The sequence below is a fragment of the Canis lupus genome, chromosome 18 (genome assembly GCF_003254725.2).
Source record: "Canis lupus dingo isolate Sandy chromosome 18, ASM325472v2, whole genome shotgun sequence".
Lineage (NCBI taxonomy): Eukaryota > Metazoa > Chordata > Mammalia > Carnivora > Canidae > Canis > Canis lupus.
This window is the reverse complement of record NC_064260.1, coordinates 47815221-47840888: the sequence shown is the minus strand read 5'-3', so window position 1 is coordinate 47840888 and position 25668 is coordinate 47815221. Positions and strand designations below refer to the sequence as shown.

General features: G+C 51.7%; 1 protein-coding gene and 1 long non-coding RNA gene across 6 annotated transcripts in view; one reads left to right on the top strand and one right to left on the bottom strand.

The window, feature by feature from the left end:
- Positions 1-7481: 7481 nt before the first annotated feature.
- On the top strand, positions 7482-13262 carry LOC112663197 (uncharacterized). The gene is made up of 2 exons (XR_003139051.3): positions 7482-7655; positions 11281-13262. It is a non-coding gene; the product is annotated as an uncharacterized LOC112663197 (long non-coding RNA).
- Positions 12401-25668, bottom strand: part of SHANK2 (SH3 and multiple ankyrin repeat domains 2) — a 480960-nt gene continuing 467692 nt past the window's right edge. For all 5 annotated transcript variants that reach the window (XM_025451799.3, XM_035701273.2, XM_049096284.1 and 2 more), the window contains one exon: positions 12401-16425. In XM_025451799.3, coding sequence (XP_025307584.1) covers positions 15849-16425 — 577 coding nt within the window. In that variant the 3' untranslated portion in view covers positions 12401-15848. The remainder of the gene's footprint in view (positions 16426-25668) is intronic.

Below are 25668 nucleotides of genomic sequence, written 5' to 3'. Positions count from 1 at the left end.
TTTTGCCCTGTGTACTTGCAAAGAAAAAAAAAAGCCTCATTTAATTTACTGAAAAACAAAGAAAATGCAGTATTACTTAGTATTTGTTTAAATTTTCTTTTTCATCCTGTGAGAATGTGGGATTAGAGTTGATGCCGGGTTCTCTACTCTGTTCCATTGGTCTATTTATCATTCCACCACACAGTCTTGATGACTGTGGCTACGCAAGTGAGTCTTGAAATTGGGTAGACTGATTTCTCTCCCTTTATTCTTCTTTTCAAAATTGCCTTAGCTATTATAGTTCTTTGCTTTTCCATATAAATTTAGAATAATCTTGTTTATAGCTATGAAAAGTCTTGCTGGGATTTTGATGGGAATTATATTACCCTTACGTGTCATCTGCCATGTAGAGAGACTTCCAATATAGAAACATGGTATTTCTACCCATTTATTTACATCTTCTTTCACTTATTGCATTAGCATTTTGTGGTTTTTAGTATGTAGATCTTTTTTTTTTTTTTTAATTTTTATTTATTTATGATAGTCACAGAGAGAGAGAGAGGCAGAGACACAGGCAGAGGGAGAAGCAGGCTCCATGCACCGGGAGCCCGACGTGGGATTCGATCCCGGGTCTCCAGGATCGCGCCCTGGGCCAAAGGCAGGCGCCAAACCACTGCGCCACCCAGGGATCCCTTAGTATGTAGATCTTATGTATTTTATCAGATCTACATCTAAGTATTTCATCTATTTTTGGCAGCTATGAACTGTATTTCTGTTTTCAGCATACACACATCCATTGCTAGTCTGCGGAAGTTCAATGGATTTTTGTATGTTTATCCTGTATCTTGTAACCTTGCTGAGTTACCTTATAAATTCTAGAAAGGTGTTGTTTTTTTTTGTTTTGTTTTGTTTTTAGATTCCTTGGGATTTTCTTTATTGACAGTCCTATCACCTGCAAGATGAGAGCATTTTCTCTCTTCTTTCCAATCTATTTGCCTTTTCTGGCCGTATTGCCTTGGCTAGAGGTCCAGCACTGTGTTGAGAGTGGTGACAGGAGACATCCTTGTTCACGGTCTTTGAAGGAAAGCGCTCAATCCTTCCCCATTAGGTGGGGTGTTACCTGTGGGATTTTTGTAGGTGCTCTTTACTCCTTTTTAAGAGTATTGACTACGTGTATCTTCTGGTCCTACCTTCATCCATAAACTGCAATGATGCCGTCACAGCCAGCCACCAGGGTGGCCCCTGTGCAGCCCCTCCCCATGGAACGATAGGACGTTGTGAAGCTCAGACAGCCCTCTGGAGAGGTCAGGCTGGCAAAGAGCTACGGCCTCCTGGCCTCCTGCCCACAGACACTGGAGTGCATCACCTTGGAAACGAATCCTCTGTCCCCAGAAAATCTCGGTCAACACCCCAGCTGAAGCGTCACAAGAGCTGCTGAACCACAACCACCTCACTAAGCTGCTCCCAAGTTCCTGGCCTGCAGAAACAGTAGGAGATAATCAATGTTTACTGCTGCTGAAGCAACATGTAGCCAGGGGGACTTTGGAGTTTCTTACTTGAATCCGGCAAAGGACAGGAATGGGCTCCTCCTAGAATATGCTGCTCTGCTGAGGGGCAGACCCTGTACCCTCTGTGAGGGGGCAGCAGTCAGGCCCTTCCAGGACTTAGGGAAATGTATGACACCCTCTCTGCCCCCACAGAATCCTGGCTGTATGTGCTCCTGTGCATGAAGGAGACACCCTGCAGGCCTGTCCGCAGGGCTGGTGAGAGTGGAACATCTGTGCTGAGGCGCTGGGCTGCTGAGAAAAAGCAGCCACCTTGGGGAACCGTCAGCAACACGCATGTGCACTGACAGAGTGTCTCTCCTGGGTGCAGCGGGTTGGTGACTTCCAGTAGTTTGAAGATGCCAGCAAGTCCAGTCCTCAGGGAGCACCCAAGAGACGCTCCCACACGAGCACTGGGTATATTCACAGCAGTGCTGCTTGTTTGGGTTCATTTTTGGTTATTTAAAAAAATATTTATGGATATTTGGTGGGAGGAGGCACAGAGGGAGGGGCAAGGAGAGTCTTTTTTTTTTAAAGATTTTATTTATTTACTCATGAGAGAGGCAGAAACACAGGCAGAGGGAGAAGCAGGCTCCCTGTGGGGAGCCCAATGCAGGACTCGATCCCAGCATCACAACCTGAGCCAAAGGCAGACGCTCTACCACTGAGCCACCCAGGTGTCTGTTTAAAATACACTTCATTTTGGAATAATTATATATTTAGAGAAAAGTTGTAAATTTAATGTGGGGCACTTCTTATGTACTCCCTACCAATTTCCCTCACAATTAACCTCTTACTCAACCATGGTCCATCCACTTATTCAAACTAAGAAATTAATGTTGAGACAGCACCGTTAACTAAATGACAGACTTTTTTTTTTCAGATTTTGTATTTTAAACTTTTTCCTTGAATGTCCTTTTCCTGTTCTAAGATCCAATGTAGGATCCCACATTACATTTAGAAAAGCATTTTTTTTTCTTGAAAAGATTTATTGAGACATAGTTTGCTTACCATATAATTCACCTAGCTAGTGTACCGTTTAACGGCTCTGAGTGTATTCACAGAGTTATGGAAATACCACCACTGTCTAATTCCGGAAAGTTTTCATCACCTGAAAAACAACCCCATGCCTCACCCCCCAGTCCCTTCCCCTACCCCTGCTCCTACTCATCTGCTATCTTTGTCTGTGGATCTGCCTTTTCCAGACATTTCATGGAAACGGAATCACACGATAGGTGGTAATTTGTGACAGGATTCTTTCACTTAGCACTGATGTTGGAAAGCTTTGTTTTCATAGCAAAGAAAAAAAAAGAATATCTAAAGATCAACAGATGAATGGATAAATCAAATTCAATATATTCATGTAATGAAATGTATTCCACTGTGAACGTGAATGATTTAGAGCTACATCTGTCATGTTTAATGAGTCTCAAAAGTCATATTGAGTAAGCCAGCTGCAGGATTCATGATTGCCAATAATTATAATATCGATGATGATGGCGGCCACAGCTTAAGTGAGTCGTGGCTAGGCGCCAGGCACTGTTCTCTTTATGAGGAGGATTGCTAATTGTGCATGATGTAGAGATCATTTCTACAAGCTTTTAAAATGTACATAAGAGGGGCACCTGGGTGGGGTGGTACCATCGCTTGAGCATCTGACTCTTGGTTTTGGCCTAGGTTGTGATCTCGGGGTCATGAACTCGAGGCCCACATTGGGCTCTGCTCACAGCTCGGAGTCTGCTTGGGATTCTCTCTCCTTCTCTCTGACCCTCCCACTCGTGCTTGTTCTCTCTCTCTCTCTAAAATAAATCAATAAATCTTAAATAAAAATGCGTGTTACTACTACATATTGTTTATGGACACACACATAAGTGATAAACATGACAACATGCATAGAGACGATCAACACCAAGTTCAGGGCAGTGGTTACCTCTGAGGTAGAGGGAAGGAGGCACAATCAGGAGGGGATGAGAGGCTTCGAGCCTCTCTGCAATGTTTGCTGTTGTCAGGCTGGGTGGTAGATATGGGTGTTCATTATTCCCTATCCTTTCAATGTGCCTGGCATACTTAATAACTTTTTTTTTAATATTTATTTATTTATTTATTTATTTATTTATTTATTTATTTATTTATGATAGTCACAGAGAGAGAGAGAAAGAAGCAGAGACATAGGCAGAGGGAGAAGCAGGCTCCATGCACCGGGAGCCCGACGTGGGATTCGATCCCGGGTCTCCAGGATCGCAGCCCTGGGCCAAAGGCAGGTGCCAAACCGCTGCGCTACCCAGGGATCCCCTTAATAACTTTTTAAAAAAGATTTTTATTTATTCATGAGCGACAGAGAGAGAGAGAGGCAGAGATGTAGGCAGAGGGAGAAGCAGGCTCCATGCAGGGAGCCCGATGCAGGACTCGATCCTGGGACCCTGGGATCATGACCTGAGCAGAAGGCAGATGTTCAACCACTGAGCCACCCAAGTGCCCCATGCTTAATAATTTTAAAAAGAGCAAGACTAGTACAGAGCAGTGTGTAGAGTGAGCTATTTTAGGTTTTAAAAATGATTCATACGCATATGCTCGCAGATGTATGCACCAGGCCAGGAAAGAATCACAAGGATTCCTTAATAGGCACAAGCCTTGGGGAGGTACCCCGGGGTCTAGGGAGCCAGTGGAGAAGGGAGAGATGCTTTCTCCTAACGACTTTTTGAATTTCATATCATATGTATTTTTACCGCTTGATTAAAAAGATAACCCAGCCTGTATCATTTATTCCCTTTGGCTTGGGCAAGCCATTCCCATGGAAGACCTCATTTGCCCCCATGAGTCTTAGGGCCAAGGGATTGTCAAACTGTATTTCAGATGAGGATACTGAGGAGCCCAGAGGTTGTGTGGTTCTTGGTCTGGTGGTTGTTGCAGGGGGGGCCTGGGTGGCTGGTTCCCAGGGGAGGTCATCCAGGGAAAGTGTGCCCAGCTCTTTGGTACAGGACAGAAATGGCCTCAGGCCCATGCTGCCCTCCCGGGCATTCACTGCTAGATGAGCTGTTCTCAGAGGTGTCCCCATGCAGATCTCGGCGACCCGAGGCCCACAGCCCTTGGGAGAGTGGGGCATGTTACACACACAGTGCCACACAGCCACATGGGACATGGCAGAGCATCAGCAGTCCCCTGGTGTTGCATCACTGGAGGGTTTGGGGCAGCAGGTTTATGTTGCAGGGGTTGCTTTGGAGAAGGGGCTCTCAAACTCTAGCAGGCACGGGGGTCACCTGAAGGGCTTGTTAACCGGGGTTGCTGGGCCCTGCTTCTGATTCTGCAGATGGGGGAGGAGCAAGAATTTGCATTTCTATCCAGGTCCCAGGTGACCCTGCTGCTGCATGTCCAGGGACCAGATCTTGAGAACCACCACCTTAGAGCCTCCTCTGTGTACATTGTAGACAATAGAGCCATGGACAGTTCAGGTGCTGGCAATTCCAGATAGCAGGTGTACAAACTCCCCATCCTACAGAGGTCACCTGTGCAGCAGGCTAGACTCCAGAGAGCTGCAGCTTCTGCACCAACATCTCTCACTGAATGTGGGTAGCAGATGCAAGGGGCAGTTTCTCACACTTCCCTTAAGGCCCACCCAAGGAGAACATCAACCACCCAGATTCTGGGGCTTCCTCTTGTTTAAAATACAAAGATCCAGAGCAGACAGAGCCAGTTAACCTTATGTGAGCCAAACTTAATCTATACCTAATCTCAGGAATAAGAAAGCAGGTTATTTATTACGAATGCCTCTGATAATCATAAATGAAACCTAAGTTGTCTTCCCCAACTGGTGTAAGATACCCATATTTAACCAATTCCCTGCCATCTGGAAACCCCCCTCCTAGCAGCCATTCTGGCGTTATAAGCTATCCTGTAACGACCTGTCCCTGAGCTTCCTACCACTTTCAAATTTGAAATCTCCCTGTTTGAGAACAGTTTGTTTTTCCCTCAAAGAAGTATTCATAGAGTAAAAGCTCTCTGAATTTTGACACTTCCTACTGAAACCGGATGCCTGGGAGGAGGCCTGGTAATCTTCTGCTCACAGATACTCCCTGGGAGCCGCAGATCAGTCTCCCCCAGCAGTGCCTGATGCTTGCTGGAAATGCAGAGTCTTTGTGGCCCAACCTGTTCCTGGGGCCTGGGCTGTATCTGGAAGCCTGAGATGGAGCTCAGCCTCCATGAGGTACGGCCTCAGAAGTCTCCAGGGAGGAGCCCTCACCCACCGCCGGTGGGAATGGAAGTGGTTTGACCTTTGCAGGAAACAGTCTGGCAGTTCCTCAACAGGTTCAACCTGGAGTGACCACACGACCAAGCAATTCCAGCTTCCAGCACGTAGGCCCCTAAAGAACAGAAAATAAACGTACATGCACGTTCACAGCAGCACTATTCGCAACAGCCAGAAGGTGGAGACAACCCACATGTCCATCAACTGACGAAGGGGAAAAACCTGAGTGCCGTCTATCCCTCCGATGGAATACTCTTTAGCCAAAAGAGGTATGAAGCGGTCTCACACGCGACACCATGGATGACCCTTGGAAAAAATCATGCTCAGTGGGAGAAACCAGACCCCAAAGACTACATATTGTGTGATTCCATTTACATGAAATGTCCAGAAAAGGCAAATCCAGAGACAGAAAGATAACCAGTTGCGTGGGCCAGTGACCCTGGGGCCAAGGGGATCAACAGGCAGAGGCTTTCTCTTTGGCAGGATGGAACTGGACAGTGCTGATGGCCATACGGCGTTGCCAATGTGTTTAATGCCACTGGGCTGTTTTCTTTCTTCTTTTCTTTTCTCTTTTCTCTTTTCTTTTCTTTCTTTTCTTTTCTTTCTCTCTCTCTCTCCTCCCTCCCTCCCTTCCTTCCTTTCTTTCTTTTCTTTCTCTCTTTCTTCTTTCTGTAGGTTCCAGGCCCAGTGTGGAGCCCAATGCCGGGCTCAAACTCATGACCCTGAGATCAAGACCTGAGCTGAGATCAAGACTTAGATGCTTAACCAACTGAGCCAGCCAGGCGCCCCTGGATTTCATACTTTCAAATGCTCAGTGAGGAAAACCTACCCGGCCACTCTTGCAACCCCATCTAGCACCTGTCCACACATTCTCCATTCAGTCTTCTGCCTTTTAAGACAGCTCTGTTCCTGGCAGCGCTGTGCCATGCTGAGTACTCCCTTTCCCCATCTGCCTGGCTTCCGGGGATGGCTTTAGATGACATGGGGGAGGCACTTCTGGGAAAGCACTGGCTCCCCTGGTAGCGGGGAGCAGATACAGTTGACATGGTCTTCCCCTCTTCTTCCTGACTTGGGATGGAAAGTGATGTGTAGAGCGGCAGCGCCTTTTGTTGTTGTGAGGCTGCGAAGTTAGAGGGAGAGGCTCACTCAGTCTGACTTGACCACGTTGAGCTGTCTGACCAAATCCAGGGATCACCAAGGACTGTCCATGCCTCCAACACACCCTTATTGGGAACATCCTGCTGTCCACATAGGGCAGTGAAAAAGACTTAAGATTCCTGCCCTCGTGGAGCTTACATTTTTGTGCCCTATGGAAAGAATGAAGCACTTTTGGTATAAGCCACTTTTAATGCAAGTTTCTGTTATTTGCAGCCAAATGTTGTCTTTTATCATTACTGATCTGCTTGCAGGGACAGGGGTGAAGCTGCTCCCAGCTGCGCAGCATCGCCCTGAGCCTCCCAGGCAGTGCCAGCCCAGTCCCCGCCCCCTGTGGGCGGGGCGCCTCGCCCACAGCCCGCCTCCTGGCCCCTGGGATTGGCCAAAAGTCGTCCCTCCTCCAGCTGGGCCAATCACAATCCCCTTCCTTTGCCGATCCTGGTTGGTCCTCGTGGGCACGTGCTCAGCGGTCCCTCTGCGAGTCTCGATTGGCCCATGCAGAGCACGTGACTGGCAGGGCACGTGACTTCCGGGCCCAGTGTCCCTTGCGGCGGAAGCGGCGTCCCGGGGCGGTGGGCGGGAGGCGGGAGGCGGCTCGGTGTCCCGGTCGTTGGGGGGGTGAGGGCCGAGCAGGTGCGCCCCCCTCGTGCCGTGTGTGCGCGCTCGGCCCGCCCGAGGTGTGGCAGAGGCGCCCCGGGCCCGCGCAGCTGCCCCCTCCAGAAGCCGGAGCTGAGGTAGGCGCCCCGGAGCCCCGTGCTGGGAGCTTGGCAGGCCCGCGGCTGAGCCCCTGCTCCCCGCCCGGCCGCCCGCCCCCCGCCCCCCGCCGCCCCGCGCGGCTCCCCCTGCTTCTCCCGCAGCGGCCCGCCCCCGGGAGCTAGGTGCCCTAGAGAGCGCGGGTGCCTCGCGTCGCGGGGCGGGGCGGGGCGGGGGTCAGAGGTCATGGTGGGTGCGGGGCGCCGGGCAGGCCCGCCCTGTAGTCCCTGGGGGCCCGCGGGGGGTGCCTCTTCCGCACGCGGTCGGAGCTGCAGGCTGGGGCGCAGCTGCCGGGGGCAGCAGTGGCCGCTGGGACAGGGCGGTCGGCGCCCTCCTGGGGCATCTCCTGCAGCGGGGGGCGTGTGGCGGCCGGCGGAGGGGGAGCAGCAAGCGCATCAACAGGCCCGCCGGAGGTGGTGACAGGGGCGGCAGGTGGGATTGGCCCGAGCCTTTCTCGAGTCTGGTGGTCCGGGAAGCTGTGCAGACCCGGGGAAGAGTATTCCAGCTGCCAGGAGGATCCAGGGTCCAGCAGAGAGGAGGCCCTGCTGTGGGAGCCTGGCGGAGCAGCTGGGGCGGGTGTCAGGTGGCCCGGAGGACGTGGGCCCCCGACTGGACGGCGGAGTCGGGGCCACGTGGCTGTTTCTCTGTCGCTGCTGTGAGTCCATGGCAGCCTGCACTTCAGGCTGTATGCAGCCCCCTCTTCTCATGGCTTCCCTCCCTCCCAGCCAGAGAGAGCCATCACACCCTCTGCTCTCCCTCCTGGCTGCTGCCAGGAGACGCTGGCCCCCGGCCTGTGGGGGAGGCGGGGGCTGGGCCTTCCTGGCCATCCTGCGGCGCTAAAGGTTTCAGGCCATGCGGTTCCCCTAGAGCCTTGATGTCTTTACCAGGACCTCTGTAGTCACATGTATAAACTCTTGCTTCAAAACGGAGCCTTTATTTTTAGCTTGCCCAGATGGCAGGCTCCAAGACCAAGGGAGGAAGCTGCTGCTCCGCGCCGTTGGCTTTATGTAAAGCTTCAAAGCCGTGTGGGCCTGTCGGACTCATTTTCAAACTCATTCCGTAGCCATGTGACTGACTCCTTGTCTGTCATCCGCTTGGCCTTTCTCCTCTGCCAGTGAGGGTGATGGTGAAAGGGGAGGAAGGGGCTGCCCCAGTTCTAACTGGCGGAGGGAGGCCATGGGGTGTGGAGGAGAGCACCCTGGCATCAGGATGGGAGCTGTGTCTGCAAGCAGTCTGCGGTTGTAAGCAACAGAAACAGGCTCTCGTGGCTGTAGGCCACAAAGGAACATGTTTGGAGGATGCTGGGTGGCTCAGGGCCGTGGGAGGAAGAGTTGCGGGGGGAGGGCCTGGGAAGGACGGGACCCAGGGCAGCTCTGCTCCCTTGATAGGACTGTCAGTCTTCAGGATGAATCATCCCACCTGCCTGTAGACTGTGGCTGAGAACATCCGTTTCCTTACAAGTAGAAGAGACGGTCATCTTTTTCCTCACTGGCCTCATGGGTTCTTGAGATAATTAAAGCAGATGCCACATGTCACACATCTCCAAGCTGTGGGCCTTTTACAAATATCAAGTCTTTGAGAAAGCTTGTGATCCTGAGGTCCTGGCTTCCCCAATCTTAGTCGAGGGCAGTGGCATAAGCAGAATCAAATCTCCTTTTTTCACATCCCTGAGGTGATTGAATAGGAAGGAACCCCCATCTTGCCCACCCTCCTGGACCCCTGGCCCTGCACAAATGACTTTGTAGGAGCAGAAAGGAAAGTTTGTCCATGTCATCCGTGGTAGACCCCGACACGGCCAGGAGTTCTCTGGGTGCCTGATGGCACCTTTAGAGTTGGACTTAGTCATGGAGGTTCTATAGCAAATCCTGGTTCTGTCCTTACCTCACCATGGACCTTGGCAAGACTTTGTTTCCTCATCTGTAAAATGGGGCTATTGGCTGCTGGACACCCAATGGGTGCAGCACTCTGGATGGTGCCTGGTGCAGAGTGCACCCAGGAGACTTACTATTATTTCCAGCCTATGCCTACCTCTTGGGACCATACTTGGAAATAAACTGAGCTCTGCCTTGTGCTGTGGTCGCTTCTCTAGCAGTTCAAAGGCTCTGTTCTCCTCCTCTCTGGGCCCTGGGATTTGAAGAACACATTTAAGTCTGTGTAAGCCCCTTGGCAAGAAAGACTGAGTAGGCAGGAAGGCTTGATGGCTAGAACACAGAACAGGTATGCTGCCACCAGATGCAGCTGGGATCAGCTGTCTTCACACCCAGACCTGCTCACCTGGCTGCCCTGAAGGCCAACCTGAGATTTCTCTGACCCTCATCTCCTATGGGGCCTAGGGCTTGCCTGTCTGTCCACCTTGCCTGGTGGCTGTGGCACACCCCTTTGACGTGGGATACATACATGCTTCTGGTGGAGGCAGCAGCAGCATGTGGAATGGGAATCCCTAAGAAACCCCATCTCTCCCAAACCACCTCTTTCAGATTCTCAGACTACATTTGTGGCCTAAAATGAATAAATTTGGATCTCATTTGACTTTGGCCTGGTAAACAGCAGCACTGATGCTAGTTTCGTGAGATAAACAGGCACAGCCTGTGGAGGTCCTTGCTCCCTTGAGACACGTGTTTGGCGGAGAGCCCAAAGACATGGCGGTGGACACAGCACGTGGTGTGTACCTGCCTCTGACCTGGCTGAGCCACCCTCCATGCGCTCTGGCAATGAGGACTATAGCCCCACAGGCAGGGCGGCGGCTCCCGACACTCTCACTACACCCAGACAACTTCTAGGATGACAGGCCCTCGAGTGTAGTGCCATTAGACCAGAATTCGTGTACTTCCTATGTCATTTTTTTTTTTTAAAGAAAAACAGACCATGTACTGCCACTTCTTTTGCTTGTGAACATTAGTAGTAGTTCTGTGATGAGTGGCCTGTCACTATCAACAAATATTTTGTTAATTTTTAACAAAATCTGAAAACAATCAATACTGATAACTTCGATAAGCCGCCAACAAAGTGCTGCCGGGGTGACACGCCACCGGGGAAGGCGGGCGGGAGTCCAGGACTCCTGCCAGGACACCTTTCTCTTCCATGGGGACTCTCATACATGCTCTTTTGTGTGTTAAGTAAGTGAAAATACTGAAAGTGATAGAGCAGAGAGCACTTTTAATGGAAAATTAACTGATAACACGATCTTATTTCAATTTTCTTTTTATTTTTTAATTTAAATGACTGTGTATATTCCACAGTCTTAGGTTGAAGGCTCCAGAATCACGTCTACGTCTTCTCAACATTTCAGTTCTCGAATCGGTTTTTACTTTACGTTGTGCATTGATATGGGCTTCTCAGTTCAGAAAACAAGGCACTAGAACTATTTTATCAGCTACATTAATACAGTGAAGATATATTTATCCTTTCATTTAATATACAGCATTTGAATACAATATGGTTTTATGCAGATCAGGTTCAAAACACCCAAGGCACACACTTTATTTTTTTCCTTTTTTTTTCTCGTTTCTGTATTTATTTGAAGGCTCATATTAAGTTTCAGAATTGCTATAAACAGAGTTCCCGAGTAGAAGCAATGGACAGTGATTGTTGTAATTTTAAACACAGAACGGTAAAGACTGAAATGCAGAGACATGTTAAACAGGAACAGTAAAGAAAGAAAATCACTGATACAGCGCGGATTGGAAACTGAAGCGGTCAGGCCTGCTGGCATCGGAGGGACAGGTTGAGTCCCCATGGAGCGTGGCTGCCCTGATGCAGCTTGGGCTCTGTTCCCCAGGCGCTGTGGGATTTCCACCTTCTCGGAGTGAACGCGGAGACCTACAAGCACAGACACTCCAGTGCCCTGGTTGGTAAAATGCCTCAAATAAAGTACAAGTAAAAGAAAGTCTTCCAATTTTTTTTTTCCTTAAGACAAACTGATACATTTACCTAAAAGAGGTTTGGAAGAAACCATTGGAGGTGAAGGGGGTGGTTAAGGTGTGGGAGAAACCACCAGACAGTGAAGTGGAAGGCTTAATGGAGGGTGAACTGCGAAAGATAAGAGGATTCGAATTTTTCATAAACATAGAAACATAGTGGCTGCTGTTCAAATGGAGAAATGTGCCAACATAGAAGAAACTGTCCAGGAACTAAAGACACCAGGTATTCATTGATGAGGCCAAAGATGAGGTTCAGTGTTTAAAACATACTTCCCTACAGACAAAGGGACAGCCCATGTCTTCCCAGCTCCGTTCTTCACCAAAAGACACAAATTCTCTTGCCCCAAGCGTCAGTGCCTGCTTGCTTACCGCTGAAACATGGCTGGCTTCACGTTAACCAGAGAGGCCACCTGGTTCTGCAACCCCACGGCCTGGAGGGAAGAAGATGAGCAGGTGGGGGCGCGGGGGACCCCCTCGGCGCCACCCCCCACTTCCGTCCCCGACCAAAGGAAGGCCAGGCCTCAGCTGGGCTTCTAAGCAGAGCTTACAGATGTGCCCGCCAATACGCACATGGCTCTGAGATCCTGTGTGTCTCCGTCTGTGCCGTGAGGGTACTGTCAGGGGATGGAGCCCAGGCAGATTAGCTCTGTGCAGGGACGGCTCTTACTCTTTGAAGAAACATGGCACCTGGTCAATCTTACGGAGGAACAGTGGCGATGATGTTCAAAGAGCCTATGCTAGATTGCAAGTTGGCAACTCCTGGTTCACCCAGACAGCTTTCACTGTGTGCAATCAGAGCCACAACCTTAGTGCAATCGTATATTTATTTCTCTTACAGTAATTTTGGTTGCCATACAAGAGATTGAAGGATTGGGAGGAAGTGCAAATTACAGGAGCTTGTTTTTTGTTTTGTTTTGTTTTTTTTTTTTAAAATAAAGTTTAAAAGGAATAAAAGCACAAAAGTAACAGCAACACAGATAATGCGAACACAAGTTACACAAACCATAGTGTGAAACATAATTAGTTTCTAAAAAAAACAAAAAAAATTCGTTAATGGGAAAAATCAATATTTGTGGCCCACACACACAAAGTCATTGCCAGATCACCTGGGTAATGCTTGCTTGTTCAGTAACTCAGAAAAAAATAAAATAAAATCACCATTTTACTAACTAAAGTACCACAAATAATCCACTTTGTGATATGTAAAGTTCAGCAAATCAACAGTCACATTGAGTCATTTTATATTATATGAATTAACTTAAAATGTGCACAGACACCCTGGAGCAGCAGGTGTCTTGGCAGGTATACATAATTTACATCTTGAGAGATTTTGGTTTTGTATACACAATGTTACAGAGACTAGGCATGTAAATGCAATTTATTTAAATTACAGTAGATAACAAAAGTTGATCTTAAAACCCAGAATAGTATTAACATGATTCTTATATGAGCAGTTTGACTTGTGTCCCACCATTGAAGAGGTCATGGAATAGGGCCTGGTCCTAACGTGTCCAAGGGGCAGGGGGAGAACAGTGGGCGGCGATTTCAGTGAGGAACTATTGCTTTCTGTAGCAAAACCATCGAATAGGGCTAGAGATGGATTCACCTTGGCCACATGGGTTACTCAGTGCAGGTTCTGCGGGGTCCTGTGATTTTTTTTTTTTTTTTTAGAATAAGACAAGGCAAAAATAAATGACTGCCCAGCTCTTTTGTTTCTTGCAGTCTGCTTGCTTCTGGTTAGTTGCCCATGGGTCGAAGTCTCTCTAAGAAAGGGAGTGGCAGCCAAAGTCCAGTGAACCTCAAGCCACCAGGTGGCAACCTAGCAGCGCCTTCCCTTCCTGTCCTCTCTCGTTCTGGCGTGTCGCCTGGCACTGAGCATGGAGGTAAATGCCAACAGTAGACAGAGGAGGGAAGAGCCAGGGTGAAGCAGTGCACTGACTGAATTTTGCCAATATCACCAAATGGAAGACAGTGGCCCAACCACCACCTTTATGTTTTCTGAACACTCGCAGGTGGCCTCAGCAGGCCACCTGTAGCGTCCCGGCACACCCCACGACGGAGAGACAGAAGGTGGGCGGGACAGAAGCGCCTTCATGTTCAATTGATTTCAAGTCAGATCGGGGCATTCAGATACAGATTGCCCTGCGGAAGGGTTCAGAACAGAGGAAGGTCCAAAACTCAGTTTCCAATTCAGGGGCATTGTGGTTGGAAAAATTGTGTGTGTGCGCGCATGTGTGTGTGTGTGGTGCGTGTTTGTTTTTGGAGAAACTGCTGCATTGTGAATTGTAACCACTTTTGAAGAAATAATTGTCCTTCGATGACGAAGTTCTAGCAAAGATAGAAAATATAACACAGCTCTGCTGGTTCAGATGCATCCAAATAAGGTTGATTTAAAAAGGTCATACTTTTATAATTCCACAGAAATAGTATTATTAAATCACAAAAGTTTTTTTTTTTCTTTAACTTTCTAGCACTGAAGTGGCACAAAGGCTGCCTAGTAGACCAGCCACTTTTTTTTTCTTAAAATATTGTGCTTATAAACTATCTGTACAACTATTTAAACTTGCAGTAAAGAAAGAGATTTTAAATTGCTAAATTTTATGTGTTCATTCTAGAGCTGTTCCAGACCTAATCAGACACTTGATTGTGAGCGTAAAGAAAAGAAAGGAAAAAAAAATCATGTTTTTATAATTAGAGATGGGCTAAGCTAGTTCTGAAATCATAAGAAAAGCCAAAACCTGCTGTTCGAATTTCTTCCAAGTGTGGGCGAATGTGCTGGAAGCCTGGCTGGGTGTCCGGTGGCTCCTGTGCAGGTGGCAACCTCCCTTGGAAACTGGAGGTATTGTTACAGGGGAGGGGACTCCAGGGAGGAGGAGATCGGGCAGGCTCAAGAAAGCCTTGCGAGAGGGGCCTGGTGCAGCCCGGGAAACCTCCCTGTCTCTCTTCGTTTGTCTGCCTCTACCCTCACCCTGTGGCCCACCTTGTGTTCTCAACCCTGGGTCCGGCCTAGACGCCATACCCACTGGGTTCTCAAGAAACCTGTTGTCCTTGTAAGATAAACTGGTGGGGGTGCCCGGACAGTTGGAGACAAAGGGGGAAAGCCCCCAAGTACCATCTCCTTGGCCTCAGAGAGCAGAGGGGCTGTCTCAGCAGAGATGCTTAGCCTTGGCCGGGTTCAGAACTGACGTCACGGCACCTGCTGGCTCCCGGGGAAGATGCTGTCTCCCTGGCAGCAGCATATGCCCACCAATGACCTTGTGTCCCACCCTCGTGTTAAAGTGGACGCTCACCTGCTCTGATTTTTGCAGAATACAACACTTTCAATTAAAAAAAAAATTGCGAAAGGCAGAGAATCCCCTTCTCACCGTCCTGGAGACACTCCTGGCAGATGACTAAATGCTTTTCCCCTGGAGGAGACTTTGGACCTGGGCAGCTGCACACTGGCTGGTTCCCATGGCCAGGTCTCCCCTCCTCCTTGGAATCGTGACTTTGTGCTTTGACTAACTCCATGTGACATCTGTTTGGCCACTCTGGAATTATGCTAATAGATTTGCAGAAAGAAAGAAAGAAAGCTAAGCAAAGCTGGGCACGATCCCATTCAGACTCCCCACCACTGCCAAGAACTTCATGGCCAAAGAACCACGGATGCACATCGCAGGAGGAGATGGGGTAAAGAATCCAGAGGAAAAAAAAGATTCTCTACCTTTCGGGCCCAAGAAGGGGCACCAGACAAACAGGTCTGAGGTGTCTTACCACAAGCAAAGTAGAGGAAAGAAAGGAGCAAGTGAGCATTGAGTGCCCTCCCGGAGGCCACAGACTGAGGCGGGCCTGGGGTGGTGAGAGCTGCCCAGAAAGCAGAGGAGGGAGGTCTCAGGAGGTATCTAGAGTACACTGGTGTCTGCCTGCAAGAGCAAGGGTCCCGTACTCAATCGACGGGGGCGTCCCTGGGACCTGGCAAAGTGAGGTCACCTGCATGCTGGGAGGCAAGCTGAGCCTCTCTCTCCGTGGTGGCAGGACTCCCTCCCCGTGTCCCCTGCTGCACAGAAACAGCCTGTGAAGCCCACGTGGAGAGGGGGAGTTGCAAGGCCTTCGCTCAGCCACACCTGGACACACTCGGCATCTCTTTGGGTACCAGGAGACAAACCCATGGAATGGGGTTGGTGCTCACAGACCGTGCTTGGCCGCACAAATATTTCAGTAGAAGCCCATCTCTACTTATAACAAGAAGTCTGTAAAGGTAAAGAGCAGCCACCCTTATCTGTCCAGCAGCTGTTTCAAAGCCCTTTCTATGTTCATCCTGTGCCCGACCCGAGTCACCCCAAGATCTATTAGGTCTTCCTTCTGAAGGTTTGGTAGGTGACTGCCATCAATCTCATTGTCCATGAAGGTCTCTTTATGCTCACCCAAGTTTAGACTTTCCAGCCAATCTGCCACATCTGGTTTAGTCCACAGGTGCACAGGCTTAGTCGTAAAAGGCTTATTTGAGATTGGCTGTTGCAGTATCGAGGGGGACGGCGACCTGCTGCGTCCCGCCGGGTTCAAGCCAAACAGGTCCCCAGATGGGGGCTGGCTTGGAAGGCTAAAGACCTCTGAGAGAGTGGGAGAAGGAGCGGCGGCGGCGGCAGCAGCGGAGAGGGGGGCAGGCAGGATCTCTTTGTTCATCTCTGTTGGCGACACCACCGGGCTCGGGGCACGTCTCGTTCCTGAGGTCCTACTCTCAAAGTCTGCGGGCCGGCTCTGCAGAGTGATGGGCTGCGAGGTCCCCGGACGAACCGTGAAGGTGACCGTCGTGCTCCGCGTACCTGAGACGGTGCTCATGACCTCTGGACTTCTGAAATGGCAACAACAGAGACAAGCATCACAAGCTGGGTCGCTGTGTGGGTCAGCAGGACGTAGACCGCCAAGGGGGTGGGGTGTGGGAGACACTCTTGACGGCAGCCGCGCTGGCAGTGAGCAGATGACTTGCCATGCCAGGGCCGGGGCAGGGAGGAAAGAACCAGGAAGCAGAGTTCTGAGAAGACACCACAGCACACCAAGGCTGCCCACTCACCTGGCCCCACGCGGCGGTGGCTGCCGGGTGGGTACACCTGCACCTGCGCCGTGTGAGCAGGGAGGCCCAGACCAGCGCGGCTAGGGAGATGCTTTTAAGGGCTCACTCGAAGACATGAGGATGGGGCCTGAACGGGGTCTTGCTCCCTCGGTGGGATGTGTCTGGTGATACGTCACCAGAACGTCACCGATAAGAAAAGACCTCTTTTGCCTCCATTTCGGCACGTAGAAGGAAGCGTGCCCTTGGGGAGAGACCCTCCCTCTTCACTGCCTGTCAGGCCTTCAGCTTTTTTGGCTTCAAGGGACAAGTGCCGCGAAGGGCCCCTTGCAGGCTGGCCCTGCTGCAGTGAGTGGGAAGCCCCACGCCTATTTGGGGGCACGCAGGGTTTGAAGAAACCATCCATGGACCCTGAGAACAAGGAGTAATTTGCCAAGTGCAGTCTGTACTGATCCAGAGGGCTAAAACAGGGCTGCTTCGACTTTGTCCAGTGTCGACGGGGCCATTTTATTGTGGAGTGGAGTGGGTGCGATCATGTGTTTTCAGCCCCACAGGAAGGCAGTGTGGGAAGCTCACTAATGGTATATATGATCCTTACCAAAAAGCAGAAATCTGAAAGGAACCCCATTCTCCCAAGTGGCCAGGGGAGTCTCTGAGAGTCCCCTGTGTCCTCCTTGCCCTGGCCGGGGGGTTGGAGTGGAGTACACTGGCGTCTCTGAGGTTCGGCCTTTACTGGCCCCGAGGAGACGTCCAGATGACTCGAGGGGAGGAGCCTGCATCTGAGTCTGGTCTTTGTGCTCACCTGCACGTGGCCTTCTTAGGTACGGCCCCCTCACTGGTTCTGGCCAAGGCCCACAGTGGGCTTTCCAGCCACACATGGAGGAGGACAGCGGAGGACAAGCCATGCCTGTCCCCTGCTGTCCCCAAACTGAAGGCGCATCCATGCTACCACCCTGACAAAGCTACATCCAACTGGGGAGGTAGCAAGAGTAGGTGAGTGTTTCTTGCCTTTTGGACTCATTCACGTGACTGTGGATCGACCGCCCACCCCCTTCTGTAAGGATCCCTCCTACCATGGATTCTTCCTCAGGATTTGGACTTGAGATGTACGAACCCTGGCTTGGCCAAACACCAGTGTAGGCACATTTTAGCCTATGAGCCTCCATGTCTAAATATGGGAGATGGGCTCCTCTCCCTCCCAAGTGGTCAGAGTTGGGGGTAGCATGTGCTCAGGAGCACATGAGAAGCCACATGGTTGCTGACATGGTGGCGATGAAAACGGAGGACAGGGATGGAGGGGCCTCTAAATGGAGGGGTGAACTGGGCATGAGGCCAATCTGCCCATTCTCTGCCCTAGCTTTTCTTTGCTATTTTCTCTGCCACTGGTATTTGGGTGAAACCAATCGGCTGTCTAGGTGTCTCCAGGCTTGTGACACTTCCTAACCTGATGGTAGTCTCTGCTGCTTCGAGGATGGAATGCTGAAGCAGCAATGGAGACGAACCTGGGTGGACTCAAGTTTTGATCCTGCCTCACTCCCAGGGGCAGGTGGATGCACACGGGGCCAGGGCCAGCCACCCCCAGAGTTTTCCCATGTGGCTTTCTGAGGGGCTGGGTGCCCCAGATGAGATCTGGTATAAACAGGAGACCTGGGCCAGGAACCTCCAGGGGCTGTGGGTGCTGGTTGCTGGTGTACTGGCTCTACTGCAGGTAAAGGCAGCCCCTCCATTACTGCCAGGCTGTTACTCAAAATCAGAACATCTGCATGTAGGGAGAGAGAGCTAGCACCTCGGTGTCTAGATCCAGGTTCCTGAGAGAGAGGGGTGGACACAGCAAGGATTTAAGGAGAGACCTGCCAAGTTCTGCTGCTCACGTAGGATTGAAAGACCCACTTGAGTTCCAGCTTGGGCTGAAGTGAACGCTGGCAGGGAGTGCCATGGGAGGTCTTTCAAGGTGGCCCTGGCCCATGTCCTCTCTGAGCCTGCCCCACAGCGGTGGGTAGATTTATTTGTTCTGCTTTGATACAATTAGGCTCAGGTGGTTGAACTAAGATCCTGAGTAGGCGCCAAGCCACGCCATCCGGAGGGGATCTGAGTTGTTAATTAGGACCCAGGAAGGACCCTTGGGAAAGAGACGAGATTTTTGCTCAGTGCTGCCTTGAGGTCACAGTCTGGAGGGGACACTGTCCAGCGACAGTGCCCAGCCCCTGCTCTGGGGAGACCTGCCATGGCAGTACCGTCGGGGAGGAGATCCCCCCAGGCCTGGGCTGTCAGCTCTGTGCTCCCACTGCAAACATCCCAACGGTTCCCAGGTAGCGGTTTTTTTTTTTTTTTTTTTTTTTTAAGGAAAGCCTTGCAGGCAGCTGTGTTTATTGTCAGAAACAAAGAAAAGGCTCTCCAAACAGACGGTGGGCAGTGGGGAGGGGCAGCACACAGCAGAGATCAAGGCATTTTTGCAGGTGGCACTTACTTTTGTTCAGCATGACCCTCTTCTGTGAACACCCATCACGAGAGCACATGAAAATGACAGAACGGAATGGCTTGAGACAACACTGCAAAATTAATTAAAATTAAAAAAGAAGCTTTTGTCGATGGATGAAGTGAAAGCAGCGGTACAGACGTCAGCTGAGAATCTACTGGTGCTGTTCCCTTTTTGGCCGAGGAGACAGGCAGAGTGGGCAGTCCACTTAGCTGGACTGAAGAACGAAGCTGAATATGGGCCTCGGTTTCATATTTCATATTTAGAATGGGAAATTCACGACCCTGCCTCCTCTGGCTTGGGATAGTACGAATATGGAGAAAGGAAACTATCCAGGGAAAGCCTGCTAAGAAAGAGGAGAGCAGAATCAGAGTGACATGAGCCTGAGCCTGATGTCCTCCCAGGACCAGCTCGTTGCTGGGACCCTGACGAGGGCTCCTGAGCTGTTCTTTGTCTTCTGCAATGTGGCAAGTCTCAGTCAACATTCCTGGTGCGGGGAGGCACCCCATGGGTACCTGTGCCCTGCTTCAAGTCTGTGCCATGAGACTGGAGCCCGGCAGCTCATAATGGGGGAATGCCACATCCAGCCGTGTGCTTGGGGCTGGCGGAAAGTCGCTGTGGAAAAGAGTAACCCAGAGAGGCTGAGAAACGGAGCAAAAGGCCCTCCCTGGGCCGGCCCATCCTGCCCTTCTCAGCAGCTTGATTACTCGAGGTTCATCACGCTGACATTATTCACTGGATCCTCCTGGTTGCAGAGATCGTTGTGTTGCTAAGCAACCACTGGGTTCCCGGGTTGAACACGCAGGAATCTGTCGCCCTGATTTAGAACACAGACACATGCACGCGCACACACCCTCTCTTGGATCAGTGCTCTCTATGCTGCCTTTTAAATCAAATCCATATGGAAACAGAATTAAAACAAGAATTGAGAGCTAACTGACACTCTCAGAGACGCGCTGTTATTTCATTAGCCAGAACCAGTTAACCAGGGTGGAGGAAGGCAGATTCAAGGGGCTTTTTCAGTGTGTTTACAGATTCCATCTGGCTCTTGGACAATCACTGAATGTGGGCCAGAGGCTGCTCAGTGACGCCAGTAGGTGTGTCTGTTGTTCTGCTCATGAGCTGGGGCAGCGGCTCTGGACCCGTTTGGCACCAGACTGTCCCAGTGTGCCCGGTCACACTTCTGCATTTCAGTTACCAGAGGCTTCTCGTGAGGAACCTGTCTCATGTGGATGTGGCACTTATTTCCGGAGTGCTGTAATGAAGTGGCCCTGGGCCAGGGGAGGTGGGAAGGGAGCCATGTCATTCCCACACCTGCCCCAGGCCCGAGTGCTGTGTGTCTCCCTGGCTCCACGGCTGGGGTGTTGTGTCTCTGATACCCAGTCCTCATGGCCCCCAGTCAGTGTGCAATATCATTGTTGTCTGGATGGTGGGTGGATGCTGTTTAGCTCGTGGCCCAACCAGCATATTAAATAACTGGGTGTGTAGGTGGGGACCTTGGGTCATCCATCAGGAACCCAGGTCCTCCTGCCAGAATGTGCACATCCAAGGAGGTCAGGAAGGTGCCCCGTTTTCAGGGAGCAGCATTCACCCCCTGATGTGCTCCTGCCAACCTAATGTCCAGACCAGGAAGTGAGAACCTAAGAACCACACTTGCGATTGGCTGTTGGGTGAGCACAGGGAAAGGCTGGCTGGACTGGAATAACCCTCCTCAAATACAGTCTACGAGAAAACACACCAAGAGCAAATTTCACATCCCCTGTGCTTAGCACTCACCCAATTACCTACACTTCCATTCACTGACATCCCCTTCCCATTTCAGCCAGGGGCTGGGAAACCCCCCACTGTGACGGATGAGGTTACAGACATGCTCTTTGGCAGCTTCTATTACTGAGTCGGCTTTGAAGTCCATGCTCTGGGACCAGCTGGGTGGAGGTAATTTTTTAACAACCCAAATTGATTTATTTTAAAGCCAGGAGGCTCTCAGGATAATACTGCAGAGCTGGTGAGAAGCTGGAGGCAGTGGCCAGGCCAGGGCAGGTGCAGGGGGCCAGCAGTGTGGGGCCTCGGGAGGATGGCTTTCTTCCCTGGAGCCAGTTTGTGCCTTGGGGAGGTGGAGGCCAGACCCATTTTACCCCCGGACCTGCTGAGAAGAGCTGGGTGACCTAGGGGGCCTTGGGATCCAGCTGATGCCACACCCTCTGGACAGAAGCCGAAGGGGGACCCCCCCATAAGCTTACATCTCCTGCTTTCTACCTGCCCGGCCCCCCCCCCCCCCCCCCCCCCGCTCACCACCACTCTGGGACACACAAGACGGACTCTGTGGCCACAGAGAGCAGCATGTCTGTTTTGCTTTGAAAAAGATGTCTAGGTTGTCGGAAGTCAGGCAAACGGAGCTGCCATCCTGGGTTCCCAAGGCCCTTTGTCTGCAGAGCGCTGGCCCCCTGGCCTTGCATGTGGACCTACCACAGCCAGTGAAGGGCACCTGTGCCATGGTGAGAGCTACCTCCCTGGTTGGGCGGCTGGTAACCATGACATGGAGGTCAGGTCATGCTAAACCTGGGATGGCCACTGTCACTCAGGACACATGCAGTCCTGCTTTCCCCCAAGGCCCCCAGCCCTCCCTCGGTGGGCCTCTGTTTCCTTGGCACTGAAAGTACTTTCTGGCCTCCAGGCTTTGTGCCCGTTGTCCCGTGCCTGGGATGCTCTGCTCCTTGGTTTCCACACAGCTGGCTCCTATTCCTATTTCAGGTCACTCAAAGGTCACATCCGTAAGGACCATCAGCTCCTTCCTGCCTGTGCTCACTCAGACTTGTGAATACACTCCCGTTCCTTTGTAGCACTTGGTACAAGTGCTTTGGGTTGTGTTTCTTTACTTTTTGCCCATTTTTCCCCTTGAGAGTGCAGCTCCCCCAGGGGGAATACTTGGAATGGCTTCCGGTTTGGGATGAGTCCCGAGGCTCCCAGTCCTCTCTGGCGCCTAGCGCAGGAGAGGTCGTCCGTAACTCTGTGTCTGCTGCCCAGCTTCCAAGGGCCCAGGTCACTGCGGGTGTATATTCCACTACTGTCCACCCACAGGCCTGCCACTGGGCTCCTACAAAACAGCAGCTCAGGGAGTCCCGGCCAATGGACTCAGGAGGCCTGAGTGGGATGGAGTATGCCGTCAGCTTCCCAGCTCTGCCCTGGGGGAGCCTGCACTTGGCCATGTGACTTCGAGCAGAACACCAAATGCCCCAGAATGGGGAGACTACCACTCCAGTGGAGCCTTCCATCGCCAGGAAATCCTCGTGGGTCGTACACCACCAAAGCACCTTGAAAAGGAAAAAGGATGCACAGGGGAAGCATATCCTTGCTGCCATTGGCAATGCTCTCGCCTCTGCCCGAGGGGAGAGTGGCCAGCTGTCTCGGGACTGAGCTTCCTGGGAAGGGCTGGGGCTTTGCACACTGCTTCCAGATTCTCTCAAACCACAGCTTCCTTCACATTGGTCCAGGTCAACACTCTCTTCAAAGATGGTTACTTCCTGGAAAAATCAGGCTGGGCCTTGGAAGGAACAGTTTCTCCAGAACTGCCTGGTTGCTCCATCCTTAGTAGGGTGTTTGCAAATCGGGCCGAGGAGGCGCCTCCGACCTTGGTACTAAGGAAAGCTACTTGATCGTGTTTTCGCCAGCATATTTGTGATCAAGATATCTCCAGATCCTGTATCCTCTCTGGTTTTGGGGAACAGACATGAGCTGCGTGGCTCAGGTCAAATCTCATGTTCCTGGATGAGCTAGGGCCTCAACCCACCCTGGGCTCTAGCAAGAAGTGAAGGATGAAACTGGTCTCACCTCAGTCGCTAAGGGGCAGGTAGCCCCAAAAGGGTGAGCTCCAAAACTCCATCCTCTCTCAGGCAATGGAATCCATTTCTGTGGAGATGGGATTTGTGCACGTGGTCGCTTTTCAGCCTCCCTAGAAAAACCTCTTTGCTTCTTAGGAGGACCCCTGAGTGCAGGTCCACGCCTCATACTGCCCAGAGCCACTCCTAGCCTGAGTTTCTAGATGCACTTAAAAATGGCAGGGAGCCACTCTTGCACGTGATCTCTAAATGGGCAAATACCCAGGCTTTTCAACCAAGGCAAAACCCAGGAAAGGAGAGGTTTACCTCTAGGGCATATGCATATGCGAGGGGGCAGCCCGGCCTCACCTCTCCTCGTTGCCCAGCAGCTGTCACCCACCTCACCCTTGTCGGCAGCCTCATAGCTGCAGCTCACATCCACTCAGGGCTTTGTCCAGTGAGGCTGTGAGATCAGCCGAGTATCTGGTGGAGTGCCCAGTGTAGCGCCTGAAGGCGATGACCTTCCTCTTTGTCCTTGGGCCTCAGGGCCATCTGGTGCTCAGTGCAACTCAGTGTCACCCTTGGCTGAGAGCAGAGAATAGATGCTGCCTCTGGGTGCTCAGCAGTGCCGGGGCCGCCTGGTGACTGGCCTGGCCTGGCCTGCTGTCAGTCACCAGGTAACTGAGGAGAAGGGCTCAGGCAGGCAGCTGGGCTCAGGTTCCTGCGAGGGGCTGGGAACGGCCCGCCTTTGGTGACCTCAGCTCTTTGGACAGCTTGGGCATCCACCCCTTCCTTCCCGGCTGTTCCCTGGCTCCAGCAGCAGCTCAGGAGTGGAACCCTGAGCTGCTCCCTGGCTCAGAGGTTGGGGCTTTGCCTTCTGGCGGGGTACCCCTAAGTGCAGGCCCTGCATCAGCTGTGCCCATGGGGCAGGATGCCCAGCCTTTGGGGAGGCCTTGGTAGATGTCGGCTGATGTTCTCATTGTAAGTGAATTGGGTTATAAATAACAGAACAGACCGGAGGTGGCTGTTCTTGGCATCTGAGCGTCGCTTGGAGGTGGTCCTGCAGCTGCTCTTGAGAAATCCAGCATGATTCTGCCAAGTGACGTCTGCTCTGAGGCCCCTCCCACGGAGGGCAATGCAGGTGGGGAAGCCCGAGGGACACTGCGCAGCTTGACACATGCTTTCGCTATGCCCCCAGGAGCTCACCTGGTTGGTAAGGGAGTGGAAATGGTGAACAATCTAGAGGCCCCTGGACAGGGGTGGGAGGGCTCGGGGCAGCAGAGCCCAGGTGCTGAGCAGCCCTGGAGTCATTCCTTCAGACTCTCCTGAGCTCAGACTCTGCTGACGAGGGGAAGTGCCAGGCTAGGACCTCAGCCTGAGTTCTGGCTCCGCGTCCTGCTGCGCAGGGGGGCAGGGGGAAGGGGCAGCCACTCAGCGTCGCACTTCTGGTTTCTCCTGGAGAATGGGTACAATCACTACCTGCTTCCCTGCACTCAGGTGCCAGTATTCTGGAAGATGTGAACACTGGGATAAAGCATCTAATTCTTGTGCTTTCATGTAATGTAGCAACAAAGGACTGTATTACCACATAACAGGGAAAGGATGAAACTGGCCAATTTTAAGATTTTTCTTTCAGATTTTCAAGGAGATGATATTTGTAGTTATGTATGTATGGATGTCCACCAGAGATGGGGATGTTTCGCAGCGTTTCTCTTCGACTGGAGGTAGTATTTGAACATCATAGTTAGTGGTAGATTCTTTATTAAAAGACGGTGTCACCCTGCTTCTCTCTACCAAGGCTGGCCAATCAGTATTTCTCCGAGCGTAATGGGACCCATCCGAACAATTTATTTACGTCCACACTGAAGGATAACTGGGAAAATTGTGGCTCTCAGCCCGCCTCTGCAGGCCCAACTGTAGGGGTTTCACTGGTTAACGGGCTGAGACGTTGGAGTCAAATGCCTGTCCGGAGGCAGCGCGAAGAAAGACTTGTTAGTCAAAGTGATGAGATCTGGGAGCGGACGTCGGTGGGGGAAGCCAAGGAACAGTGGCCCGGAACAGTGAACGGAGGATGTCACGGGGAACGCCCAGCACCGTGAGGGCCCGGGGGAGCTAACCGCTCTAGTTGAGAATCACCCCAAAGCTCTAGGCAGAGAGCCAGGGGCCCTCTAGAGCATGGCGTGCCTTGGCAGAGCCTCATGGCTGCGTTTAGAAGTGACCCCTCATATTCTAACCCCGCACCGCAAAGCAGCACCTTGAACTGTGTGTGAAACCATGCGTGGCCACCCTGGGGGAAGCATGGATGCCTTCTTCTGTGGTCCCTGCCTCGTGGGCTGGGCTGGTGGGGTGTTTCCCTCTGTGCTCACTAGTGAAGCCACAACCCGGCACCTCCCCAGCTCTCCAACCAACCTATCAGTGACGGGAGGAAGCGAGGAGCATCCACTCACACTTAATCACACGTGCACGCATGCCACCCCGCCCGCTCTCCTTTGGCATGGCTACTCCCCTGCAGCCAGCTTGGCGGAGCTCGGTTCTGGCTTCTGATCTTACGGGGGTCCTGGCAAAGATGTGGAAGACATAGAACGACAGGGACCAGAGCCCTGTCTGGAAGCCACGGTGGGGATGGCCTTGTGTGGCTGCATTTTATTACAGGTCTGTACTTGGGGGTGCCACATTCTGCCAGGATGGCTGCGGTGTGCACTCTGCTGTGCCGGAGTCCAGGAGAGTGGGGTGAGC